Here is a 21,803-nt window from a genome sequence, read left to right as displayed (position 1 = left end):
AGTAACCTGAAATAAAAACACCAACTTGTCTTTATCCAGCTGCCCTGCATCCCATGCGGCAGCATTAACAGAGTTAATGCAAGAGCGTGCAAAAATACGGTGCGCCCAGGAATGCCTTCTCCCACAGTAACTAATTTTTTTTGATGCGGTTTGTGCTTTCGGCATTTGTTTTGGGTTTAGCAGTCACAGAACTGTGCGGGTGTGGGAGGAAAATCCGTGTGAAACTCCACAGAATCCCAGAATGTCAGGGACTGGAAGGGACCTGGAAAGCTCATCCAGTGCAATCCCCCCATGGAGCAGGAACACCCAGCTGAGGTTCCACAGGAAGGTGTCCAGGCGGATTTGAATGTCTGCAGAGAAGGAGACTCCACAGCCTCCCTGGGCAGCCTGGGCCGGGCTCTGACACCCTCACCGGGAAAAAGTTTCTTCTCATCTTTAAGTGGAACCTCCTGTGTTCCAGTTTGCACCCATTGCCCCTTGTCCTGTCACTGGTTGTCACCCAGAAGAGCCTGGCTCCATCCTCCTGACACTGCCCCTTTCCATATTGATCCCCAGGAATGAGTCCCCCCTCAGTCTCCTCTTCTCCAGCTCCAGAGCCCCAGCTCCCTCAGCCTTTCCTCACACGGGAGATGCTCCACTCCCTTCAGCATCTTGGTGGCTGCGCTGGACTCTCTCCAGCAGTTCCCTGTCCTTCTGGAACTGAGGGGCCACAACTGGACACAATATTCCAGGTGTGGTCTCAAGGTCTCCTCCTTCCAAGGAGAAGACATTAAGTAGTCTTAGCATGAGTAGCTTCTGCCGTTTATTCCTGACAGGTTTAGTAGCTTCTCTTTGCAAGACTGATGTCCTCTTGATCTTTCATTATATATTTAAAAGCAATTTTGATGCATTTCTGTCTGTAACCGACAGGAGAGCCTCATTGATGCCAGCGAGGACAGCCAGTTGGAAGCTGCGATCAGAGCCTCGTTACAGGAGACGCATTTCGATTCCTCGCAGGCCAAGCAGGAGAGTCGGTCAGATGAGGAGTCAGAGTCGGAGCTTTTTTCCGGAAGCGAGGAATTTATTTCGGTTTGCGGATCTGAGGAGGAGGAGGAATTGGAGGCTCCTGCCAAGCTGAGGAAATCTCCGCACAAGGACTTGGGGTACAAAAAGGAGGAGAACCGACGGCCTCAGCCTGAGCCCCCTGCACGGACTGACCCGGGAACGACTTCAAATCACAGAGCGCTGCCCTGTGGGGACACGGGGATGCTGGAGGAGCCGGCTGACAAGCCTGAAAGTACGTTTCAGGGCCTGGATGTGAATGGTAAGTTGCCGCTTCTTTTTTATTTTTAATAGCAGTCAGCGTTTTGCTTGATTTTCTCCTGAAAATCTTTATCCGCTGACAAGCGTGGTTTCATCTCTTGTTTTGAAAAGCTAAATCTTCTCTCTTACTTGGTGCCAGACGTTAGGCGGATTCACCTTGCCGGCAGCACCATGTTCACAGAATCACAGAATATTGGGGATTGGCAGGGACGTCTTTTCCGTAGTGATGCCACAAACTGCGGAGTTTTGTCAGGCGCTGAGCTCGAGTCGCTTAGTTTGAGACCTTGTCCACAAGTAGAGTATGCGTGGGTGTAACTCGGGTGCCTATGGCAGGTGTTCTACTCCCGTGGTGGAGAGAAGCAGAGTAACACCAGCCCCACCTCGCGCTCCGTTAACTCGGCTGCCTGTCGTGGGGGAGTAATTCAGGGTTCTGCTTGCTGCAGAACGATGTTTAGATTTCTTAAAGAGAAGCGCGACTTCAAAGAGTTTGGTGGCAGGTTCACTCTGTTATTTACTGCATGGAGCAAATATGCCAAGCCGAATGCTGCTGACCTTCTCTCCAGGAGCCTGATATCCGTTCACAAAGCAAACCTTCAGGTGTCTTCCGTCCCTGATAACCGTTCACTCCAGAGTGTGTGTCTTGGGGCTCCAGAGACAAACTTTTGGGCAAGGCCGCATCCATTGCGGTGCAGACTGTCAGGATTCCTCTTTCCCTGGTAACCATTCGCTCTGGAGTCTGTATTTTAAAACTCCAGTAGCAAACTTTCAAGCGAGGCCCGATAACCGTATGCAGAATAGACTTTCAGGAGACAAAATTCTCAGACAAAAAAAAATTTAATGGAATAGAAGAGCAGGAGGGCTGGCTCAAGCTGGATACCTGTGCAGAGGTCGCCTGAGCATAGAAAACTACAGACTTTTAGATCTTTATAAACCATTCCAGTCCAATAGCAAAATTTCACCACCAGGTCTTTTGCTCCCCATTGGACCCTTTTTCCCTGACTCCACGTGGGCCTTTGTTTTGTGCAGTTGTAGACCTTGGTTTTGGTCCATAACCCTGCAGGTGCCGTTTTGTCTGGATAAATCCTTTCTTAGCAAAGTGCAAAACAGGCCTCGCTCTGCAGACGTCTGCGATGTCTCTGTGTTGGCCTTGGATCGTTGTTTTCCCAGTCAGTTCCATTTTCCCCAGCAAAACGCAAGCTGGGCTTTATCTTGCAGGCGTTTAGTGTAGTCTGCAGTTGCTTTTGGTAAATACAAGCTTAAAATTTTAGCAAATCTAGTCTACTAAGTAACATGAATCAAAGAGCATATTAAAAATCATACAGCCTTATATCTCTAAATAGTCTATTACATTTGGTGTGCATCTACTTAAGCTAAATGATTAATATTGAACTCATGCACTGACCTGTCTCAAAGCAGGGGTAGCATGATGTGCTTTTCTCTGGGAACGCTGACCCGTTTCAGTCTTAATTCGTGAAACAGTCCTTCCTGAGTTTGATGTGTATATTTTAAAAATGTGTGGTAGGAGGATGTTGTCAGAGACTGGAACCCTGTGTCTGTCTCCAGTGCCTCACCCTGCTGCGCTGTGCAGGAAAACGTGCGCCTAAAATCTACGGAAAAGCTCAACTCTTTGTTAAACTGTAGTAACTTCCTTTGTGCGTAGGACCAAAGGCACAGCTGATGCTCCGGTATCCAGATGGAAAGAGGGAACAAATTTCACTGCCCGAACAAGCTAAGCTGCTGGTGAGTGGCGTTCATCGGGATCCTTTGAGTACGGGAGAGCTGAAACCAGAGAATTTCTTTTCCTGTGGTGGCACCATTGAAATGGGATCTAGGACAAGTGGGATGTCCCGAGAGCGCTCACACTGTCGTTCTGTTGTGTGTTTTCTGTGTCGTTCCTCTCCTCCCATCAACAGATTCTGTTCACTCTGCGCGTTTCCATTGCCCCTTGGGTTGCCTGTGCGCTGCGGTGTCCTCCTCAGTCCCAAACCTCCTCGTTTCCTTTCTAATGGCTTTTGCATTGATCATTAAAGTACCATAAAATACTCCCAGCCCACGCATTTGTGTTTTATTTCTTTTCCCAAATGGAAGAGTTCAGTCATTGCCCATGGTCAAACAACAGTAAAATCAAAGGCAAAACTCTTTATTGTTGTTCTCCGTCTTTTTCACTGTACTTCCATGCTACCTTCTGGGTGTGGATGGCAGTGCAGACTTTGAAGGAAGTTCTCTCAAAATGAATTTGTTAAAATGTAATTTAATGACTGTGCTTGAGGTGTTTTTCACAACTGTGCTTTGGCCTTGGAGAGGCCGATGTGGAGGGCGTTTCCATCAAAACACTGGAGGTGCTTATCAGCGTGTAAAGAGGTGGCCGTGTTCCCGTATTCCCGTCGTGAGTTTTCATGACGCAGTGGCCGGTTAAACTCAGTTTAATGTAATCAACCCAATCGCTCCCTATTGGAGCCTTAGGGAAGGCACAAGCACACCTCTTGAGAAGGATCCCCTGCAGATTTAGAATAAAAGTGCCACATCTCTTGCAGAAAACAAGATTATCACCACGTGTGCAGCACTCTGGACATGTGTGGTGTCTCAAGCTTATGTTCTCATCCCTAACTCTTTTGCTTGAAAATAAAAGGGGAGAAAAAAGAAGTTACCTTTGTGCTGTCAGCTCTCAAAACCAAGTGTAAGGTTGTAGGTGGAGTCCTGGGCTGAAATGTAGAAAACAAAGAAACCTGTCTTATCATCTTTACTTGCAGATCTTTGTTCTTGCTTTGTCATAACAGTGATCAGTCTCTATTCTTTTTTCCAAGCACTCTTTTATATCTTAACTGCTTTTTGCAAGCAGTCTGTTAAATCAAGTCGGGTGTATTGTTAAGCATGTAGCACTTGTGAGACTTTATTTGGATGATTCATAGGTGTAATATTGATGTATTTTGATCATCCTGGCTTGTGGTTTGACTGCTTTTATGAGCTGCGGTAGTTCCAGGCAGTTAATCTCAGCATGTGACTCCTGTGCCGTACAGTCAGCAGAGGAGCTTAGGTGAGTCAAGGTTTGTGGATAAAGATACCTTTTTATCGCAGAGCTGAACAGGCAGCGTTTGTGCACACATCATATGATCTTTTAAAGCCATTTCAGTCGGATCAAGATTGAGTCTCGGATGTCTCTTTGTGAGCATCATTTCCGTGCTGATTTTTTTCCAGCCCTTTGTTGCTTCCATTATAAAGCTGCTCAGAATTAGAAAAAGAAATTGTTTAAGGAGAGAGTTGTACTTTAGAAGTTTTAACTGCTGATACAGTGTTGGTCTCCCACCAGCGCTGCCTGTGCTTTAAAACCTTTTATTTCAAACTGTTGCATCGTTATCGATCAAGAGTGGCTTCTTTGTATGCTGTTATCTCCAGGATACGCTTACGCTTCCAATATTGCCACAACCCTTTGTCCCCCCCCAGGCAAAGAAATGAAAAAAAAGGGCAATCCTGCTTTTTTATAGAAGCAATTGCTAATTGTGTGCAATGAAGTTCAGCCACTCAGGCCTTTCTCTGCATCACTGACTGGTTACCTGAATAACTCATTGTCTACCAGGTGTTGTAAGTTGTGCAGGAAAGATTGGCCTTTAAATAGGGCGGAGGGGCGATGTGGGCAATGCAATTTTAAATAGTGGTTTGTAAGGGAATTTTCATCTTCCTTGTTGCCTGGAAAAGAAGTCAAACCCACTTTATAGACATGCGTGTTGTAACCTGCAAAGAATGGGTCGGGTGAAAGAGGAGGTTGAGGCAACAGTCTCCTCATACCAAAGGTTTGTGTGTGGATTTGGATGAGTTCAGAAGAAATCTCCATGCAGGTATTTCACTGGTTGTTCTGCAGGGATCACATCTTGGAAAAGTCCAGGTCGAAAGGGATCCCTGGAGATCATCTGCTCTTAACCCTCTGTTAAAGCGGAGCTGCGGATGAGCTTATCCAGGGCCTGCTCAAGCTGAGCTGCGAGTACTTCCAGCAAGGGACTTTCCACCGCTTCTCTGGGCAACTTTCTCCAAAGTTTAAATTCTCTCACATTAGATAATTCCTTCCTTATATCCAGATGAAATTCCCCTGGAAATTGTTTGCATTAGCTCTCATCACTGTGCATCTTTGTGAAAGAAATGCTGTCATCCGGCCCCAAGTAAGTGGCCAGGGGAAGCTGGTGGAATCACAGAGTCGCTTTAGTTGGAAAAACCCCTCAAGATCATCAAGTCCCACTGTTAACCTAAATCAAACACTGCCCCATGTCCTGAGAACCTCATGTCCGTCTGTCCAGCCCTCCAGGGATGGTGACTCCAGCACTGCCCTGGGCAGCCTGTTCCAATGCCCCACAGCCCTTTGGGGAAGAAATTGTTCCCCACATCCAACCTCAACCTCCCCTGGCGCAACTTGAGGCCATTTAGACACTCGATACTGCAAACTTACCACTTTACACTTAATTTCCTGGCATAAGTTGGCCACCAAAACTATGTGAACAGTATTATTGGGACCCCCTTATTTTTTCATACTCGCTGTTTTATTACATAATAATTGTCTTTTTCCCCCCCTCTTTAAAAAGCCACTTTTCATTCTGCCCGAGTGTTGCTCTGTTGCTGTGTCCCCCACTCTTCTGCTGATCTGTTTCCCTGTTTCTATTTTCTCTGTTTCTATGTTTCTCTGTTTCTATTTTCACCTGCTGTGTTTCCTAATGAACTGGGGAAAACTCTCTCATTGCAGCGTGGATACATCTCATCCTGCTACATCTGCTTGTTGGGTTGTGAGGGTGACCTCCCTTCATCCCAACGCCCTCTGTATCCTGCTCCAATCACTGTTGTAGACAGAGAAGTCAATTAATCAATAAGACCTTAAAAAAACCCAAATAAACCACAAAAACCAAAGCCCAAAACAACCCCAAAACCTTATGCTGCGTTAATTTTTGTCAATGCCACCTCACAAAAATGCTTCTTTGGTGGCTTTTAGGTTTAATGTCAAGATAATGTCTGATAAGCTTCTGTCTTGGGGCACTTGAGGATGTTTTCTATTTACAAATCTTATTTTGCTGTGACTTGAATGTGTGCTATGGAATCCAGCTTGCATGAATTAATGTGGTTTTGTGCATGACTTTCTTCTGTATAAAGAATCAGTTAGATAAGGGATCACTTAGTAATTGTTTTTTATGATTATTCATACCATGCATGGGCCAAATTAGATATTCAAGAGGAAGAGGGTCTATGCTGTATGCAAAATTTCAATGACAAACATCATCTTTTAAAGGAAAATGGGGTATTTTTTTGCATTCTTTTGCATTGTTTTGACTTCAGTGACACTTGTTTGCCTTCCTCTCTCCCCAGGCTCTGGTGAAACACGTGCAGTCGAAAGGTTACCCCAACGAACGCTTTGAACTCCTCACCAACTTCCCCCGAAGGAAACTCTCCCACCTGGACTATGAGATCACATTACAGGAGGCCGGCCTGTGTCCTCAGGAGACTGTCTTTGTGCAGGAGAGGAATTAGCACAGTCCTGCCAGCCTTCCTCCCCATCCCTCTTCACCCGGGACACCGACTCTTGAAATATGCAGTTGAGGGGCTGGGATCGCAGTGCTGGAATCGGGCCCTTCTCTCACTTCTTCCTTCTCCTCCTCTGCTGACCTAACGGGAGCGTTGCGAGTTTTATTTTCTTCTCAGCTTGGGCCCTGCGGAGAGCACGGGGAAGAACATCTTCCCTTTGTTTCCGTGGGACAGAGCGAAGCGATAACCTCTGTACCCAGTATGCTGGGGCTTGGAGTGGCCATGACACACGTACCCTTCTCGCTGCTATTCCTAAATCTGTTTGGTTTAATTTATTTTTGAAAATAGTGTGTGGTAAGGCACTGAATCATCTCTCTGTAAAGGAGAGTGTGTAATCTTCAGTATTTCCTTTGATTCTCTACACGATCTCCATTAACCTTGCGGCCTTCTCAAGGGTTCACTTATCTGGGGTTTGGGAGGAGCTGCGGTCAAATACTCTGCTCCCATCTAATTTAAAGGCTTCTAGATTGCGTGTATGTTTTCCTTCTGCTTTAACTGCTGCCGGTGGACATAGTAAAAGGAAAAACAACCAACCAGAAAAGAACCACCACCCAGCTATAGTGTGTAAGGGATAGAGTGCTTGGCCCAGGGGAAAAGCTGCAGTTCTGCTGGTGGGGTTTCCATTTGGTCTCTCCCCACCATCCCCTACACGTCTCCTTTTTACTTTTCCTCAGGATTATGCGAACGATGACGAAAGATGGCAGGATACCACCAAGATTTTGGGCTCTCCGGAAAACACCTGTTGTAAAAAGCTCGGTAGTTGGCTTTTAGCACGGCGTTTTGTTTCGCTTTCCCCAGGAGTGACCGAGCTGTGCAGGGGTTTCAGAGCGCTGACCGCGACTGAGCAGGACAGCGAGCACGAGGCAGGTTGTCTTTCATTAATTTAAATACATGCATAGCCTTGTCACCCTGTGGAATGAAAGACCTAACAGCTTTTTATTCTGTTTCCATGTCAATCTATATCTGGGAGGTGATATGGAAAGCGACCAGGTTATTTAGGCTTTTTTTCAGCTCTAGGAGCTGGCACCAAAGTCCTGGGCCGTGCAGTGTCCTGTTTGCCCAGTGGCTTCTCTAGAGCTCGAGTTGTCGATCCGTTGGTATTCCAGTGGGCTCAAAGTTAACTAACACAGCCATCCTCAAGGTGAGCCTCAAATTTGGGCATTTACAACTAAGAACTCGGTTTAGCGTGCTCTTCATCAGTGAGGAAAAAGGCATTTGAGACCGTGGCTGCTCATGTTTTCTGCAGCTGTTGGACAATTATACTTGTTAAAGAAAAAAGACTTAAGTGGCCAGAAGTTTACCATAGACTAAAACTTATCAAGCTGGTTTGCCTTTAATTCCGTACTAACCTGCATACCTTGGAGTCTTTAAATGTAGGAAATCACAGAAAACACCTCACATTCCCCATGCTAGTGTTAGCTCACCGCCGTCTTCTGCTCATCATTGAGGTTTTACATGTAACCATACAATTGTATAAATTGATTTCCCTTCTGCACAAAACCATTTTGTGTTGTATGGCAAGATGCGCTATCAGGAAAGAAAATTCTGGTCACGGTTTCCCGATCAGTGGTTGATGTGGCACCAGATTTGTGATGGAGGCTGGGAAGGGAATCGCGAGGCCAGCGGAGGAGTCAGGATGTTGGTGTTTGGGCTGTGAAGCAGCTGAAGGATCCTTTGTGTTGCTATGATATCCAAATTCATCACTCGGACAGAAGGAAACCCTTTCTGTGTAGGTCTAATGCTTCCCTATGTAACTTTGGCTGTCTCGTTGAAATAACTCTGACCTTTTTTTGCCTTGAAGCGCGTTCCTTCTGCTGTGGTTAAGCCACAGGAAAGTTCCGGTGGGCTGCCAGCAGGACGTGGCACCGGGGTGTGTACAGATGGGCCTTCGGTGTCCTTTGGGCAGGCCGGCACGGGAGCGCCTTGACCTTTCTGCTGTCTCTGCAGTTCCACCGCTCCTGTGAGATGTTGCTGGGTGGCTGTGTTTTCTGGTGGAGGGCCAGCTCCGTTTTGGACAGGCCTGGGTTTGTACCCGCTCTGGGAACGTGGTTCCACATGGGCTTTTGTAGCAGTTAAGTTAAGCATAGGTCTGTCTTACTGGTGGTTTCTCTCCTCTTCTCTCTTCTTCGCTGTGTCTTCTTCCCTCTGCCCTCCCCTACCGTACATGCTGCTAGGTTGTTACTAACGTCTTGAAGCAATCTGATATTAAGTCATCACTAATCTGATATAAAATCCTCCCTGTATCAGCAGCAGGGAAGCGGTGAAACTTCACTACAGGGAAGAGCCTGAACTTTTTCCATCAGTTCTTCCCCTGGAGAGACTACGGGCTGCGTGGTCCCGTACCAGGAACCTTCCTTCGCCCGTCGCTCGGAGCCAGGGCAGCCGACAGCTTCTTCCTTTCCTCTCTGCTCAGAAGTAACCTCACACTCATCACCTCGCTCTCCAAACCAAACTGGGAGCCCTAGGTCAGTCAGCTCTTCATTCCTTTTGTTACACGAGGAAGCAAACGCTGCCTGTGGCAGGTTTATTTTTAAACCATCGAGGAACGCGTCTCTTGAGCATGGTAAATGGTTTTGCCGGCTGGTGTGGCGGCACCAGAAGTGCTTATGCTCTCTCTTCATTTTTTCTTTCTTGGAGTTTTATTTAGAAAAATATTACTCTTTTGATAACCTACTCTTTTAATAACCTAGCGCATGTCCATCAGCTGTGCTGCTGCTGTTTGCACCAGCCGGGATAGAACCTTTTCATGGCTTCACTCGTGTTTGAAGCCCTTTGGAGCTTGGAGGAACGTGGCTGAAAACGTCACCCAGGTTACAGCTGTGGCGGCTTGTAGCAGTGAAGGTACAAGCTCGTTGGGCTCCGTTTATAAACCATTTGTCACAATCATTTCTAGATGTTCAATCCGACCTTCAAATCCCTTTTTGACAAGGTTGGAAAAAAAAGCCTTGAATCTCAGATCACAAAAGGAGATGTTGAAATATGCAGGAGAAGGGAAAGAAATCCTTCAAAGGCTGTGGCTTGTGGCTTCCAACAGGTGTTGCTTGGCCATAATTTGGGTGTTGTGTCCACCCCTGCGTTTGGAGGAGCAGAAGCACACACGGACAGCGGGAATAGAGAACTGAACAGAACTAACGTGTTTCAGGCTGTATCCTGTTGGTGTTTTTGCTGTTGGCTTCTCCCTCATGATCCTTCAGAGGCCCAGGGAAGGATTTTGGGTGTTCCCGATCATACCTGCACTAAATCAAGCTGATTGAGCAGCATCAACCTCGCACCGTTCCCTCCCAGCAGCAAAAGGGCAGGTAGAGGCTGCACCAGACGTTTCTGGGCGTACACGAGAGGCCTCAAGTTGCCGTCTGTGATTCTTACATTTCTGACGTGTTGCCCTTCCTGACAAATCAGATAAGTTATCAGCAATATTGAAAGAATGTGCATATGTGCGCATAGTAGCCTTGTAAAATAGTTGTCTCTAAAAAGGCACCCAAAGGTACTGTTGTTCCAAGTGGATTTAAACAGCAGTTTTGCATCAGCATAGTTTCCAGAGCTGCTCCACTATTACAGAACAACACCTCTCGTCTGCAAAGCACATCCCTTGTTTGCTACTGCAGACAGCATTTCACATCGTCCGCAACTTTCTTAGATGCATTTTTTAAACATTTTATATAGGCAGCTGCAGCAGCTTCCACCAACTTCCATGTACTGCTGGTTTGTGCCCCTGCAGAAACAAGCAGCCAGTTTTAGAATGTGTTTTAATAACTAAACCTCACTGCTGAAGGGCTGGGTTTCTGGAATTGCTGTTCTTGCCTGGGCACTGAGCTTGTTCGCAGGGACTCGGGAGCCACAAGGGCTGAAGGAAAAGCAACTTCCTTTTGGGGACAAAGCATCGCTTGTGCTGCGTTCAGCAGGTTCCAAACGCTGGGGAGATGCATCAAATGTGGTGGGTTTGGCTTCTTTCTAAACTGTGTGGAAACAGATAACACCTGTGTGGGGCTGTTTGTGTGAATGGGAAAACGTGTCGTTTCAGGAATTTCTTTAAAGGTTATGCCTTCTTAGTTTGTAGTAAATGTCACTGCTTGCTTCTGGTTTGATTCCTCTTTAGTCAAGTTAGTAAGAATATTCCCAGAGGAGAAGGGGTGGCAGGGATGCGCTTGAGATGGGTGAAGTGCAAAGTCTCGGTCCCGCACCGACTGCGTGTGCCTTGTCGAGCTGGTTTAACAGATTCAGATCCCTCTTCTATTTATCCCTTTCTATTTATTTATTTTAACAGAAAACATTTTCTACAAACGCAACAGCTGCGGGTTTAAAGGCGAAACAAAACGCGTGTATCGAGCCCTATATTGGCCATCCACGGTGTTGGCAAGACACACAGTCGCGTGTTTGGAGTTGATCTGAACACATTTGACGACGGGCTGTTGAGGTTTGTTGGTTGACGTTCTGCAGAGAGTCTTGCCAAGGTTTTCTGTGTCCGAGCCCAAGATCTCACCGCGGTTCGGTGATATTGGTATCTGCTCCCGAACCGGCGAGGTTAATGGATTCCCTTTCTGCGTACAGGGCGACTTTTACTCCAGTCTCCTCTTGTCTGTGAGATGCTTAATGTCTGTCCACCCCCAATGAATATAGCCATATGTATATACTTATATATATACACACACACGTGTTTTTAATCAGAGAACGCGGCACTTGACATCGGTGCCTCAACCTGCCTCAGTTTTAAATGGGTAAATTACGAGTGGTTGCAGAAGTTCGGGATTTGGTCGCTGTCTTTAATTACTGTGAGTATCTGCAGTATGGAGAAAAGTCATTTTGTAATTGCTCGTTAAATGCTGCTGAGACTTTGAGGTATAGCAGGATCGATGGTAGAAGTCTGTGGAGCGGGGGGACAAGGTGCTATTTTAGAGAACAGATGTACATGAACATCTGGGTAAAACCCCACTCAGAGACACGGTGCCTCATCAGAGACACCGGACCATAGGGTAGATGATTTTTACAAAATGAGCCTGTTTCCTCTAATTGGTGAACTTAGGGTTTCAAAATTATGTGTTTGCCTGTTGGTTTTTACAGTAGTCACCTTATGCTTCAATGATGGCGACTCCATGTGGGAGGAGGGAGAGGATTCATTCGGAAGATTTCAGCTCACTGTGCTGGGAGGGACCAAACTCAAGGAAACCTCTGATCTATATACACAACTGCTGCATTTTTTTATAAATATATGTAAATGTCCTATTGTAATATTTGATCCTGGAAATAAAACAAACTGTTTTCAGTAGCTTTCTGCACCTCTTGGCTTTTGGGTTGCGGGTTTTTCGTCGGTTTAGTTCTAACCAAAGTCTGTCCCATGGAGTTTTTTCCTTAAGGTTATTGGGGTAGACGGAAAGAAAATCAAGCTGAGTTCCCTATAGGTGAGTATATGAGCTTTTAGTAAAACTGTCAGCCAAAACTTCAACCCATTACAAAATCTCAAAGTGAGACAAACCTTTGGTAGGAAAAATACCCTCGTGGAACTGAATAGGAAGAGTCAGGGCTGGGATTTTCCATCCTTCCCAAAGGAAGAGCGGAGAACACGTGGCTTTTCTATTCTGAACCATCCACGTCCTCCTCACTTTTCCAGGGCTGTCTCGGGGGTGACTTCAGTTTTTTGGTGTGTGCACCTCTCCTGCTCATGGTATGAACAGGACCATTCCCATTTCTGTGATGAAGACTCGCTTGTGCGCCTTTCAAGGCTGGAGAACAGCCTGATGCCTTTGTGCAGCTTATATTTTCCCTTCCAACCGAATCGGAAATATGTTTCATCACAGTCTGCGGGTCAAGGAATTACAGGGTAGACTCAAGATACTTCGTTTTTAATGTATTTATTTTTCCTTTCTGCAGACTCCTTCGAACTTGTAACTGCGTTGGTTCATCTCATCTGGAGTGATAAATCAGGTGGGGTTTGTCAGGAAGCTGAAGCAAATGCCATGTTGTCCAGCAGCGTCGTCTTGGTGCTTCTTCAATCTGAGTTTGAGCCGCAAACTCCGTGCACGGCTTGTCTAAGGGGATCACTGTTGGCAGCAAGTGTCCCCACACCTGATTTTAGAGGAGTCTTAGCTCGCTTGAGGCAGAAACAGATCTAGAGATGCTGCTGAGAGGAGTGGGAGACACCATGCAATCGTGGACAGGACGAGGTGGGGGCCGGTTTGGCACGGAATGGTTCAATCTCACCGATTCAGACTCGACTCTGCCTCTTTGATTCTCCTGGAACCTGAACCACATCTGAAACCCAACCTGCCACGCAATTCCCAGAGGAGTTCGGGGAAGCAAAGAGCTGGGGAACCTGATTAAGAGAATCACAGAATCCCAGAGTGTCAGGGACTGGGAGGGCCCTGGAAAGCTCATCCAGTGCAATCCCCCCATGGAGCAGGAACACCCAGCTGAGGTTCCACAGGAAGGTGTCCAGGCGGGTTTGAATGTCTGCAGAGAAGGAGACTCCACAACCTCCCTGGGCAGCCTGGGCCAGGCTCTGACACCCTCACCATGAACAAGTTTCTTCTCAAATTTAAGAGTGGATGTAGTGGTTATAAAAACCTCACCGACCTCGGGAAGAGCCATTGCCAACCGTGACCTGCAAACCGTGCAGCAGAGAGGCAGAGTCCTCTAAGTGTGACGGGATAAATGCACAGAAAGCAGCTGGGATGAAAGCGACTGGCGTCTCTTCAGCCGCGATCGGGAGCCAAGGAAGGCGTGAGCAGGAGGACGGGGCCGGGCCGGCATCGCTTTGCATGTGGCCGCGTTGGGCAGCGCCGTGGCCGGGTGACTCGGCAGCGAGTTACTTACCCGTAATTGCTGTGCCGAGGCTTTCATAATTCAGTTCTGGTGTGAGAAAGGCAGGCGTGCGACCACTCACAGTGCCTGGGAAGCCACACGGGGCTAAAATTAGCCTTTTAAAAATGATTATTACTCTCACAGCCTCGGGCTGCGTGGGTGTAAGGGGAAGATCAGCGACGCTGCAGGGAAAAGATTCACCCTGACGCTTCCCGCTGGGCGGCGCGGGGGTTTTCTGTGGGAGATGATGGGTCGGATCATGTGTGTGGCCACGCAGGAAGCTCAGATTGCCGTGACGTACAAAAGGGCACAAGATGAGGTTGCAACACATTTTCTTCCAGTGGAGTGAAAAGTGCTTCCTCTCTAAGTAAAATAAAGGAAGGATAAATTGGATTATTCTCGGCAATCCTGCAGGTCCTACATGTTTCACCTTTGCTCCTGTCTGCTTTCCAGAAGCCGATTCATGTTATTTAAGAATAAAACGGGGATTTACGTGTTGGTGCAAACTCTGATTTTCCTTTCAGAGGAACTATCGTTATTCACATAGCCTGCTCCTCTCAGCTTATTTTTTCCTAGACAAAGGGAACTGGCTGATGTAACACAGCCTCCCCCATCCATCTTTTTCCATGTGGCACTCAAGGGCTTCAACTCCGTTTCCTGCTTCTCCCAACAAACAGCAGCACGTTGTCCTTAGAGCCGGTTTTACATTCTCAACGCTCCCGTACTCCTTGGTTTGAGGGCAGGAAAAGCCGCTTTGAAACATGTTGGCAGATGCTACTCGTGTGCCTTAACCTGGGTAGAGCAAGTTGGGTTATAAACCAAAAGGTGGTTGCCTTTTTTCATTTACTACATCAGAGCAAGACGGTATCGGGGCTATAAGGCACTTACACTTCGTCTCCCGTGGCTGTTGCAGAGGGGGAAACCCACGTCCCGAGCAGCTGATGTGCCACAGGCCCCCATGGTGAACGCATGAGGAATACGAACCTTCTCCAAACTCTTCTTGGAGAAGATTCTTCCTTTCCCCCACACGGCCCACGAGCAATTCCCCTCCTTCCTTGTGCTGCCTGCAACTCCTCGGCCACAAAAACTGCCCCATTTTTGCTGGTTTTTGTTGTACTACAGCTTCCCTGTGTCCTCTTCTCAGACATGGAGGGAATGTTCTGGTCCTGTGCCCATCTTGGAGCTGCTACCGTCAGGCCTTCTCTGTGGGGACAGAAAAGGAGCTTCCACGTCACACACCACGGGCACCCCCAATAGGACTTGGAAATATCCAATGCCTTGCAATAATTAAAATATCCAGGAATAGCCTTTCAACGTTACCATCAAGGTGTGAGATATACATAGTGAGGTTGTGGTCAACACCTGGAGCAATCTGCAAAGAAGCAAAGAACAGGAGATGGGAACCAGCGGAGATACGAGAATATTGATTTAGAAGCTTTAATTAAAAGAGTAGTGTGCTCCCTCCTGAGAGTGAAAAAGAGAAGAGGCAAACTCGAACTGTTTAGCATCTGTGCACGAAGCTTTGCACAACGAGGGGAAATAAGATGAAAAGTGATGGATGAAGCACTTGGTGGAGGACGTGGACTTATGGTGACAGAGAGACGGTGTTTGGTGTGGGCTGAAAGGAAAACGTTCTCTCTTAAATAGTCATTGTAGGTTGTTCCAGGAGAAAAGGCGTTTGCTGTTTGGGTGGTCAAAGCATTTAGGGCAGACATGGTAGAAGCCTTAAAATCTGGAGTTGTGTGTGTGCTGGTGGACTCGTGGCTGCTGCCGGTGACAGGGGACATAACGGAACAGAGGGATCAGCTGCGGTGCTGGCGGAGGCCACCTCATTGAGATGGGACAGTCATCCTTCCTTCTGAGCCGCCGGCTGTGTGGGAGAGGAAGGATCATGAGTGATGCGGTGGGTGGACCTCGGCGTGGAGGAACAAGACGTGGAGCACACGCCATAAATAGTCACCCATGGGCGATGCCTCCAGGACAGGGCTCATCCGAGGGGTGGACGCTGCTGGCTCCACGGGGCATCGCTCCCAGGTAAGCGGGGACGGCAGGAGGACACGTTCCATGGGCTTTGCTTGGATCCCCTTACTTTTGGCCATGGAGATGTGGTGGCAGGATGGGAGTCAAAGGGTCCTAGCAGAGGCTGGTTCAGCTGCGCTTTTGCTTTATCTCCGCTTTTGGAGGGGTTTGTCTGTCTGCTGAGGTAGAAGAATGCAACTAATGCCAGCCTGCTCCTTGCCCAAGGGGAGCCATGGAGAGCTTCTGGGGCAAGGAGACCTCCTGGGGAGAGGCCAGCACTGGAGGGAAGGAGAGGCCTCTGGCTGGTGAGAGCAGTCCCCAGAGGAGCAAGAGCAATTCTGGAAGACCCTCCAAAGCGGGGAGGTGGGACTCACACTGGGTGCTCCTGGCTCTGGGGGGGACAAGCACCCACCATCCCTGGACTGCAGGTGGGAGCTCAGTGAGGGCGAGAGGCCCTAAATTCCTTCAGACCAAGGCAGGGGGGACAGAAAGCAGAAGGGCGGTGAAGCTCCAGGATGGCTGGAGCTGCTGGTCCACCTCAGGCTCATTGGCTCATGTCCTCTCCGTGTTTTTCAGCCCTGTTCCCCCACGTTCAGCTCTGCCCAGCCCCGGCAGCCCCTGGGGCTGGTGTCCAGCAGGTCCCAGCGCTGCAAAGTCCCCTTGGGCTGTGTCCCCCGGGCTGTGCCGGGGCCGGATGCGCAGCCTGGGCCACACGAGGGGGCTGGGGTGGCTCTTCCCACAGAAACAACCGCACGGCGCCTGTTTGCTTCTGCTTTTGTGAAGCCAGAGCGAGCCTGAAATGAATCAGCCAGTGCAAAAAGCAGCTCGATTGGCGAAGGTTTGGAGTGAAGCCGTGTGAGGAGCGGCTGGAGTCCCTGGGTTTGTTCAGCTGGAGCAGAGCAGACTGAGGGCAGAGCTCATGGGCTGCAGGTTCCTCAGCAGGAGCAGGAGGGGCAGGGTGAGCTCTGCTCTGTGACAGTGACAGAGCCCAGGGAATGGCAGGAGATGTGCCAGGGGGGGTCAGTGGGACATGAGGAAAAGGTTCTTCCCCCAGAGGTGCTGGACACTGAACAGGCTCCCAGGGAGGTGTCACGGCCCCAATCTGACAGTGTTCAAGAAGAGACTGGACACCGTCCTCAGACACACGGGGTGACCTGTGGGGTTGTCACTGCAGGGACAGGGGTTGGACTCCATGATCCTTCCAACTCAGGACATTCTGTGACTCAGGGAGGTTGTGCAAAATGGGTTGCAAGCCACCGGGAAAGGGGAAAATGTGCAAAACTGACCCAAAGAAAAAACGAATGCAGGGTAGAGGAAATCTGGGAAGACGGGGCAACAGGTTGTGTTGAACGGTCCCAGCACGACTGATGGACATCCCGTGTCCATGGGGGAAGGAGACAAAGCTGACTTTTGCTAAGGTATCACCTGGAGATGGGCAAGCACCATCTAGGTGAACCGATAACTCCATAAAACACCAGCAGAGCTGGGTGCCTTGCCTGAGGGTAGCTGATAACCTTTTCTTAATTAACTAATTGGTTTCAGCATATCCAGACCAAGGGTAGGGCCAGTGTGCAGTGGGGATGGAGTTGCTGTTGGATTTAATTGGAGTTTGATGTGCTTTCACAAGTCCTTGTCCAAGGATTTCAGCCCTTTCCTGGCTCATTGTAAGGGCTCAGAGTCCAGTGGTGTTGCAGTGGTTGGGCTCCTGCCCGCAGGAACGTTTTGGAGGATTCAACCATGAGGGTCGCATGGTTTCAAGGCTTCGTGCAGGACTTGCCTTAAAGTCCCTTGCAAAGGAATATTAGGGTTAGTCTAAATTTGGACTTCTCCTTCTGGGATAAAATAGCTAAACCTCAATGAAACAGTTTGGCAGTGATAGAATGGTATTAATATTGATTTTTTTTTTTAATATGTGGTTAATTACACGGTGTGGGGGAAATCAGATAGATTTCCTTCTTTGGAAATTGCACTCAGTGCTGGTGGAGACAAAAAAAGCACAAACCAGGAAACTCCTCTGTACTCGCAGCTCAGGGTGGGGGAGCTGTGGGGCACCACGGGGCTGAATCACAGAATCCCAGAATGTCAGGGACTGGAAGGGCCCTGTAAAGCTCATCCAGTGCAATCCCCCCATGGAGCAGGAACACCCAGCTGAGGTTCCACAGGAAGGTGTCCAGGCGGGTTTGAATGTCTGCAGAGAAGGAGACTCCACAACCTCCCTGGGCAGCCTGGGCCAGGCTCTGACACCCTCACCAGGAACAAGTTTCTTCTCAGATTTCATTGGAACCTCCTGCGTTCCAGTTTGCACCCATTGCCCCTTGTCCTGTCACTGGTTGTCACCGAGAAGAGCCTGGCTCCATCCTCCTGACACTGCCCCTTTCCATATTGATCCCCAGGAATGAGTCCCCCCTCAGTCTCCTCTTCTCCAGCTCCAGAGCCCCAGCTCCCTCAGCCTTTCCTCACATGGGAGATGCTCCACTCCCTTCAGCATCTTGGTGGCTGCGCTGGACTCTCTGCAGCAGTTCCCTGTCCTTCTGGAGCTGAGGGGCCACAACTGGACACAATATTCCAGGTGTGGTCTCCCCAGGGCAGAGCAGAGGGGCAGGAGAACCTCTCTGACCTACTGACCACCCCCTTCTAACCCACCCCAGGTACCATTGGCCTTCCTGGCCACAAGGGCCCAGTGCTGGCTCATGGTCACCCTGCTGTCCCCAGGACCCCCGGGTCCCTTTCACCTACACTACTCTCTAAAAGGCAGCCCCTTCCTCTCCTCCTCTTCCTCCTGTCCCCATGCAGGGTGGCCATGTGCGTAGGGAAGTGCAGCCGGATCGTGGGTCCCTGCCTGCTGGTGCTGGGCACACTGTCCGTGGCTGCCAGCGTCCTCCTGCTCTTCCCCGGCGGGACGTGGCGGTACCTGGCCGAGGGGCACATCAGCCGACACGCCAAGGCCGTGCCGGGCATCTGGGGTGGCGGCATCGCTGTGAGTACCGCGGTTCACGCTGTGTCCTGCCTCGCGTCCTGCCTCGTGTGTCCACGGAGCAGGGATGAAGGGATGGGGCTGGCATCTCCTCTTTGTCCCCAGCTGCTTTTTCTCTCCGCAGGTGCTGCTGGCAGCGACCCACATCACGGCGGTGGGGTGGCGATGCGGCTGTGCCGGCTGCTCCGACTGCGGCACCCGGCGCAACGTAAGGAGAGGCCCCCGTGCCAAAGCAGCCCCAGCCGGCGCGTAGTGGGTGGCCCCGGTGGGGACATTCCATGGTGCCACCTCTCCTGTGGTGGGACATGGCGTGGATCCTCCTGTCCCATGGTGGGATGTCATAGGGTGCCCCTGCTCCCACAGTGGGACATGGCAGGGTGCCACCTCTCCCATGGTGGGACATGGCAGGGTGCCACCTCTCCCATGGTGGGACATGGTGGGGACCCTCCTCTCCTGTGGCCCCATAATGGGATGTGATGGGTGGCCCCTCTCCTGTGGCAGGTTGTGGCAGGGTGCCACCTCTCCCATGGCCCCACGGTGGGATATGGCACAGATTCCCCTCTGCCCTGGTGCTGTGGTGGGTGCCCCCTCTCCTGTGTTGTGTCACAGCAGGCTGCCAACTCTTTTGTGGCCCTGTGGGTGGGACATGGCATGGACCCTCCTCTCCAATAATCCCGTGGTGGGATGTGGTAGGGTGCTTCCTCTCCCATGCTGGGTCATGTTGGGGTGTCCCCTCTCTTGTGGCCCTGTGGTGGGACGCTCCATGGTGCCACCTCCCCAGAGGACAAGACTCTGCCCCACCAGGCTCCATGCAGCAGCTTCCTGCCCGTCCCCACTCCCTGCCCGCTTCTGTCCAGCTCAAAACAGCCCACTGACCTCTCCATCCTCAACCTCCGCTCATGAGGCTGAAGCCCTTTGGGGTGAAAGGGAGTTTTGCCCCCTTACCAAACTCCACCAGCAACACACAACAATGTTTTCGGAGCCCATCTGACTTTCGGTCCCCCTGGTGTTCTCCACAGGCTTTTGTCTCCGCCGTGCTCTCCAAGCTGGCGCTCCTGGGTGCCGCCGCCTGCTTCGTCCTCTCCGGGGTGGGTTTGACCAATGGACCCCTCTGCTTCTACAATGCCACCGAGCATGGCCCCCTCTGGGGTTACCCCTTCCTGGATGCTGGTGGCCAGGAGCCTGACGTCAGGTGAGGCAGCGGGGCTGAGTGGCTAGTGCCATCTCGTCAGCTTATTGCTAATTAAGTTGATGTTATTTATGGTGGGTGGAGTTGGTGGGTTTGCTGGTGGTGATGCAGTAACTCAAGAGGTCTTCACCTTCTACGGCTTTCTGCATGGGTCACAACAACCCCATGAGTGCTCTGGGCTTGGGGAAGTGCCCGGTGGAAAAGGACCTGGGGGTGTTGGTGACAGCAGCTGAACATGAGCCAGTGTGTGCCCAGGTGGCCGAAAGGCCGCCAGCGTCCTGGCTGGTACCAGCACTGGTGTGGCCAGCAGGCCCAGGGCAGTGACCGAACCTGTGCTGGGACCTGGGGAGGACAAACCACGAATCCTGGAAGTGGTTCTGTGCCCCTCACAACAAGAAAGGCCTTGAGGTGCTGGAGCGAGTGGAGAGAAGGGAATGGAGCTGGTGAGGGGCTGGAGCACAAGTGTGATGGGAGCGGCTGAGGGACCTGGGGGGTTCAGCTGGAGAACAGGAGCTGAGGGGAGACCTTCTGATCTCTGAACTGCCTGAAAGGAGCTGGGAGCCAGGGGGGTCGGGCTCTGCTCCCCAGGAACAAGCGCCAGGAGCAGAGGAAACGGCCTCAAGTTGTGCCAGGGGAGGCTGAGGTTGGATGTGGGAACAATTTCTTCCCCAAAGGGCTGTGGGGCATTGGAACAGGCTGCCCAGGGCAGTGCTGGAGTCACCATCCCTGGAGGGTTGGACAGACGGACATGAGGTTCTCACGACATGGGGCAGTGCCAGGGGTGGGGGAATGGTTGGATTTGATGGTCTTGAGGGCCTTTTCCAACCAAAGCAATTCTGTGATTCTGCAGTTCCTCCCATCCCCATCACCCTGCACACCCCGCTCATCCTCGGATGAAGGACGGGGTGGCTGGGGCACACCTCTGTGGCAGAAAGAGACGCGATTCCTGACCCTCCGTGGGGCAGCACTTTGCATCTCCTCTTCTCCCCGTGGTGCAGGGTAGAGAACTACCTCTACGATCATCACACCTGGAGCACCTGCCTGGAGCCGGCGGGCGTCGTGGCCTGGAACGTCGTCCTCTTCTCCCTGCTGCTGCTCGTCAGTGCTGCTGAGATGGTGCTGGCCTCCCTCCAGATCCTCAACGGCTGCCTCGGCTGCCTCTGTGGCTTCTGCGAGGGCAAGTAGGGACCCGCGACAGTGCTGGGAGGCTGCTGCTCGGAGGAGGTGGTGTCCCCCGCTGTCCCTTGGCGGTGGCAAATGCCCCGGCAGGAGTATGGCACAGACCGTGAGCTCCACTCTGCGCAAGACAGACGGACTCCCCCATGGGGGACAGACACCCGGGATGCTGACATGAGGTGCGTGGGGTCGGTGTGCACAGGGCTGCCCCTGCCCGGGCGATGCCTCTCCCTCCACCCAGGGGCCTGACAGACTTTTGAGGCTGGGAATCAGCCCTGTGAGCGATGGAGGTGAGGACCTGGCTCCTGGCATGAGCCCGGCAGCTTCCCCGGCCGCTCCTCATCAGTGTCCACCTGCCAAAGTGCAAAATGTGACACGATAGTATTTATAGAGATAAGAGCTGGAACACTAATCTATTTTTGTTAATCAATCTGTGTTGGTGTTTGTCTCCATGTGGGTGGGAGAGGCAGAGGAGACCAAAGGAACCGAGCCGGGCTCTGACTGGGGCCGGGAAACATGGACCGAGTCACGCTGGGGGAGGCAGTGCTGCAACTGAGGTGTAGCCCCCCCCAAAACTCACCCATACACACAGAATCACGTCCGGCAAATGTGAGGAGCAGCCGCACATCCCCACCCAGCGCCGAGCCCATTGCACCACCCACTGCTGCGCTCCCAGGGCTGTCACCGGTGTCAGTGTGTCCTCCACCCCTGTGCCCTTGTCCCCTAAACCTTTACAGGGACCGAGCATGGGGACAGACCTGAACCGGCCTGTACTGCGAGGACGTTTACCCC

At 50.7% G+C, this 21,803-nt stretch overlaps 2 protein-coding genes across 6 annotated transcripts in view; both read left to right on the top strand.

The window, feature by feature from the left end:
• UBXN7 (UBX domain protein 7) overlaps nucleotides 1-12,121 on the top strand; it is a 33,957-nt gene extending 21,836 nt beyond the window's left edge. For 3 of the 4 annotated variants that reach the window (XM_065844617.2, XM_071812352.1, XM_071812353.1), the window contains 3 exons: nucleotides 910-1,303; nucleotides 2,963-3,042; nucleotides 6,643-12,121. In XM_065844617.2, the coding sequence (XP_065700689.1) occupies nucleotides 910-1,303; nucleotides 2,963-3,042; nucleotides 6,643-6,804 (636 nt within the window). In that variant the 3' untranslated portion in view covers nucleotides 6,805-12,121. The remainder of the gene's footprint in view (nucleotides 1-909; nucleotides 1,304-2,962; nucleotides 3,043-6,642) is intronic. The other variant, XR_011740429.1, reaches the window with a different exon arrangement.
• Nucleotides 12,122-12,730: 609 nt separating this feature from the next.
• Nucleotides 12,731-21,710, top strand: TM4SF19 (transmembrane 4 L six family member 19). Of its 2 annotated transcripts, XM_071812356.1 has the most exons (5): nucleotides 12,731-15,687; nucleotides 18,466-18,649; nucleotides 18,771-18,854; nucleotides 19,666-19,838; nucleotides 20,834-21,710. In XM_071812356.1, exons 1-5 carry the CDS (start codon nucleotides 15,491-15,493, stop codon nucleotides 21,018-21,020), a joined length of 825 nt encoding a protein of 274 aa, XP_071668457.1. In that variant the 5' UTR covers nucleotides 12,731-15,490; the 3' UTR covers nucleotides 21,021-21,710. The 2 variants fall into 2 exon arrangements, with proteins under 2 accessions (XP_071668457.1, XP_071668456.1); XM_071812355.1 differs by lacking the exon at nucleotides 12,731-15,687 and having other exon boundaries at nucleotides 18,002-18,649.
• Nucleotides 21,711-21,803: the final 93 nt, after the last annotated feature.

Source organism: Patagioenas fasciata, chromosome 9 (assembly GCF_037038585.1).
Source record: "Patagioenas fasciata isolate bPatFas1 chromosome 9, bPatFas1.hap1, whole genome shotgun sequence".
Classification (NCBI taxonomy): Eukaryota; Metazoa; Chordata; class Aves; order Columbiformes; family Columbidae; genus Patagioenas; species Patagioenas fasciata.
This window is presented reverse-complemented; position numbering and strand designations above follow the sequence as displayed.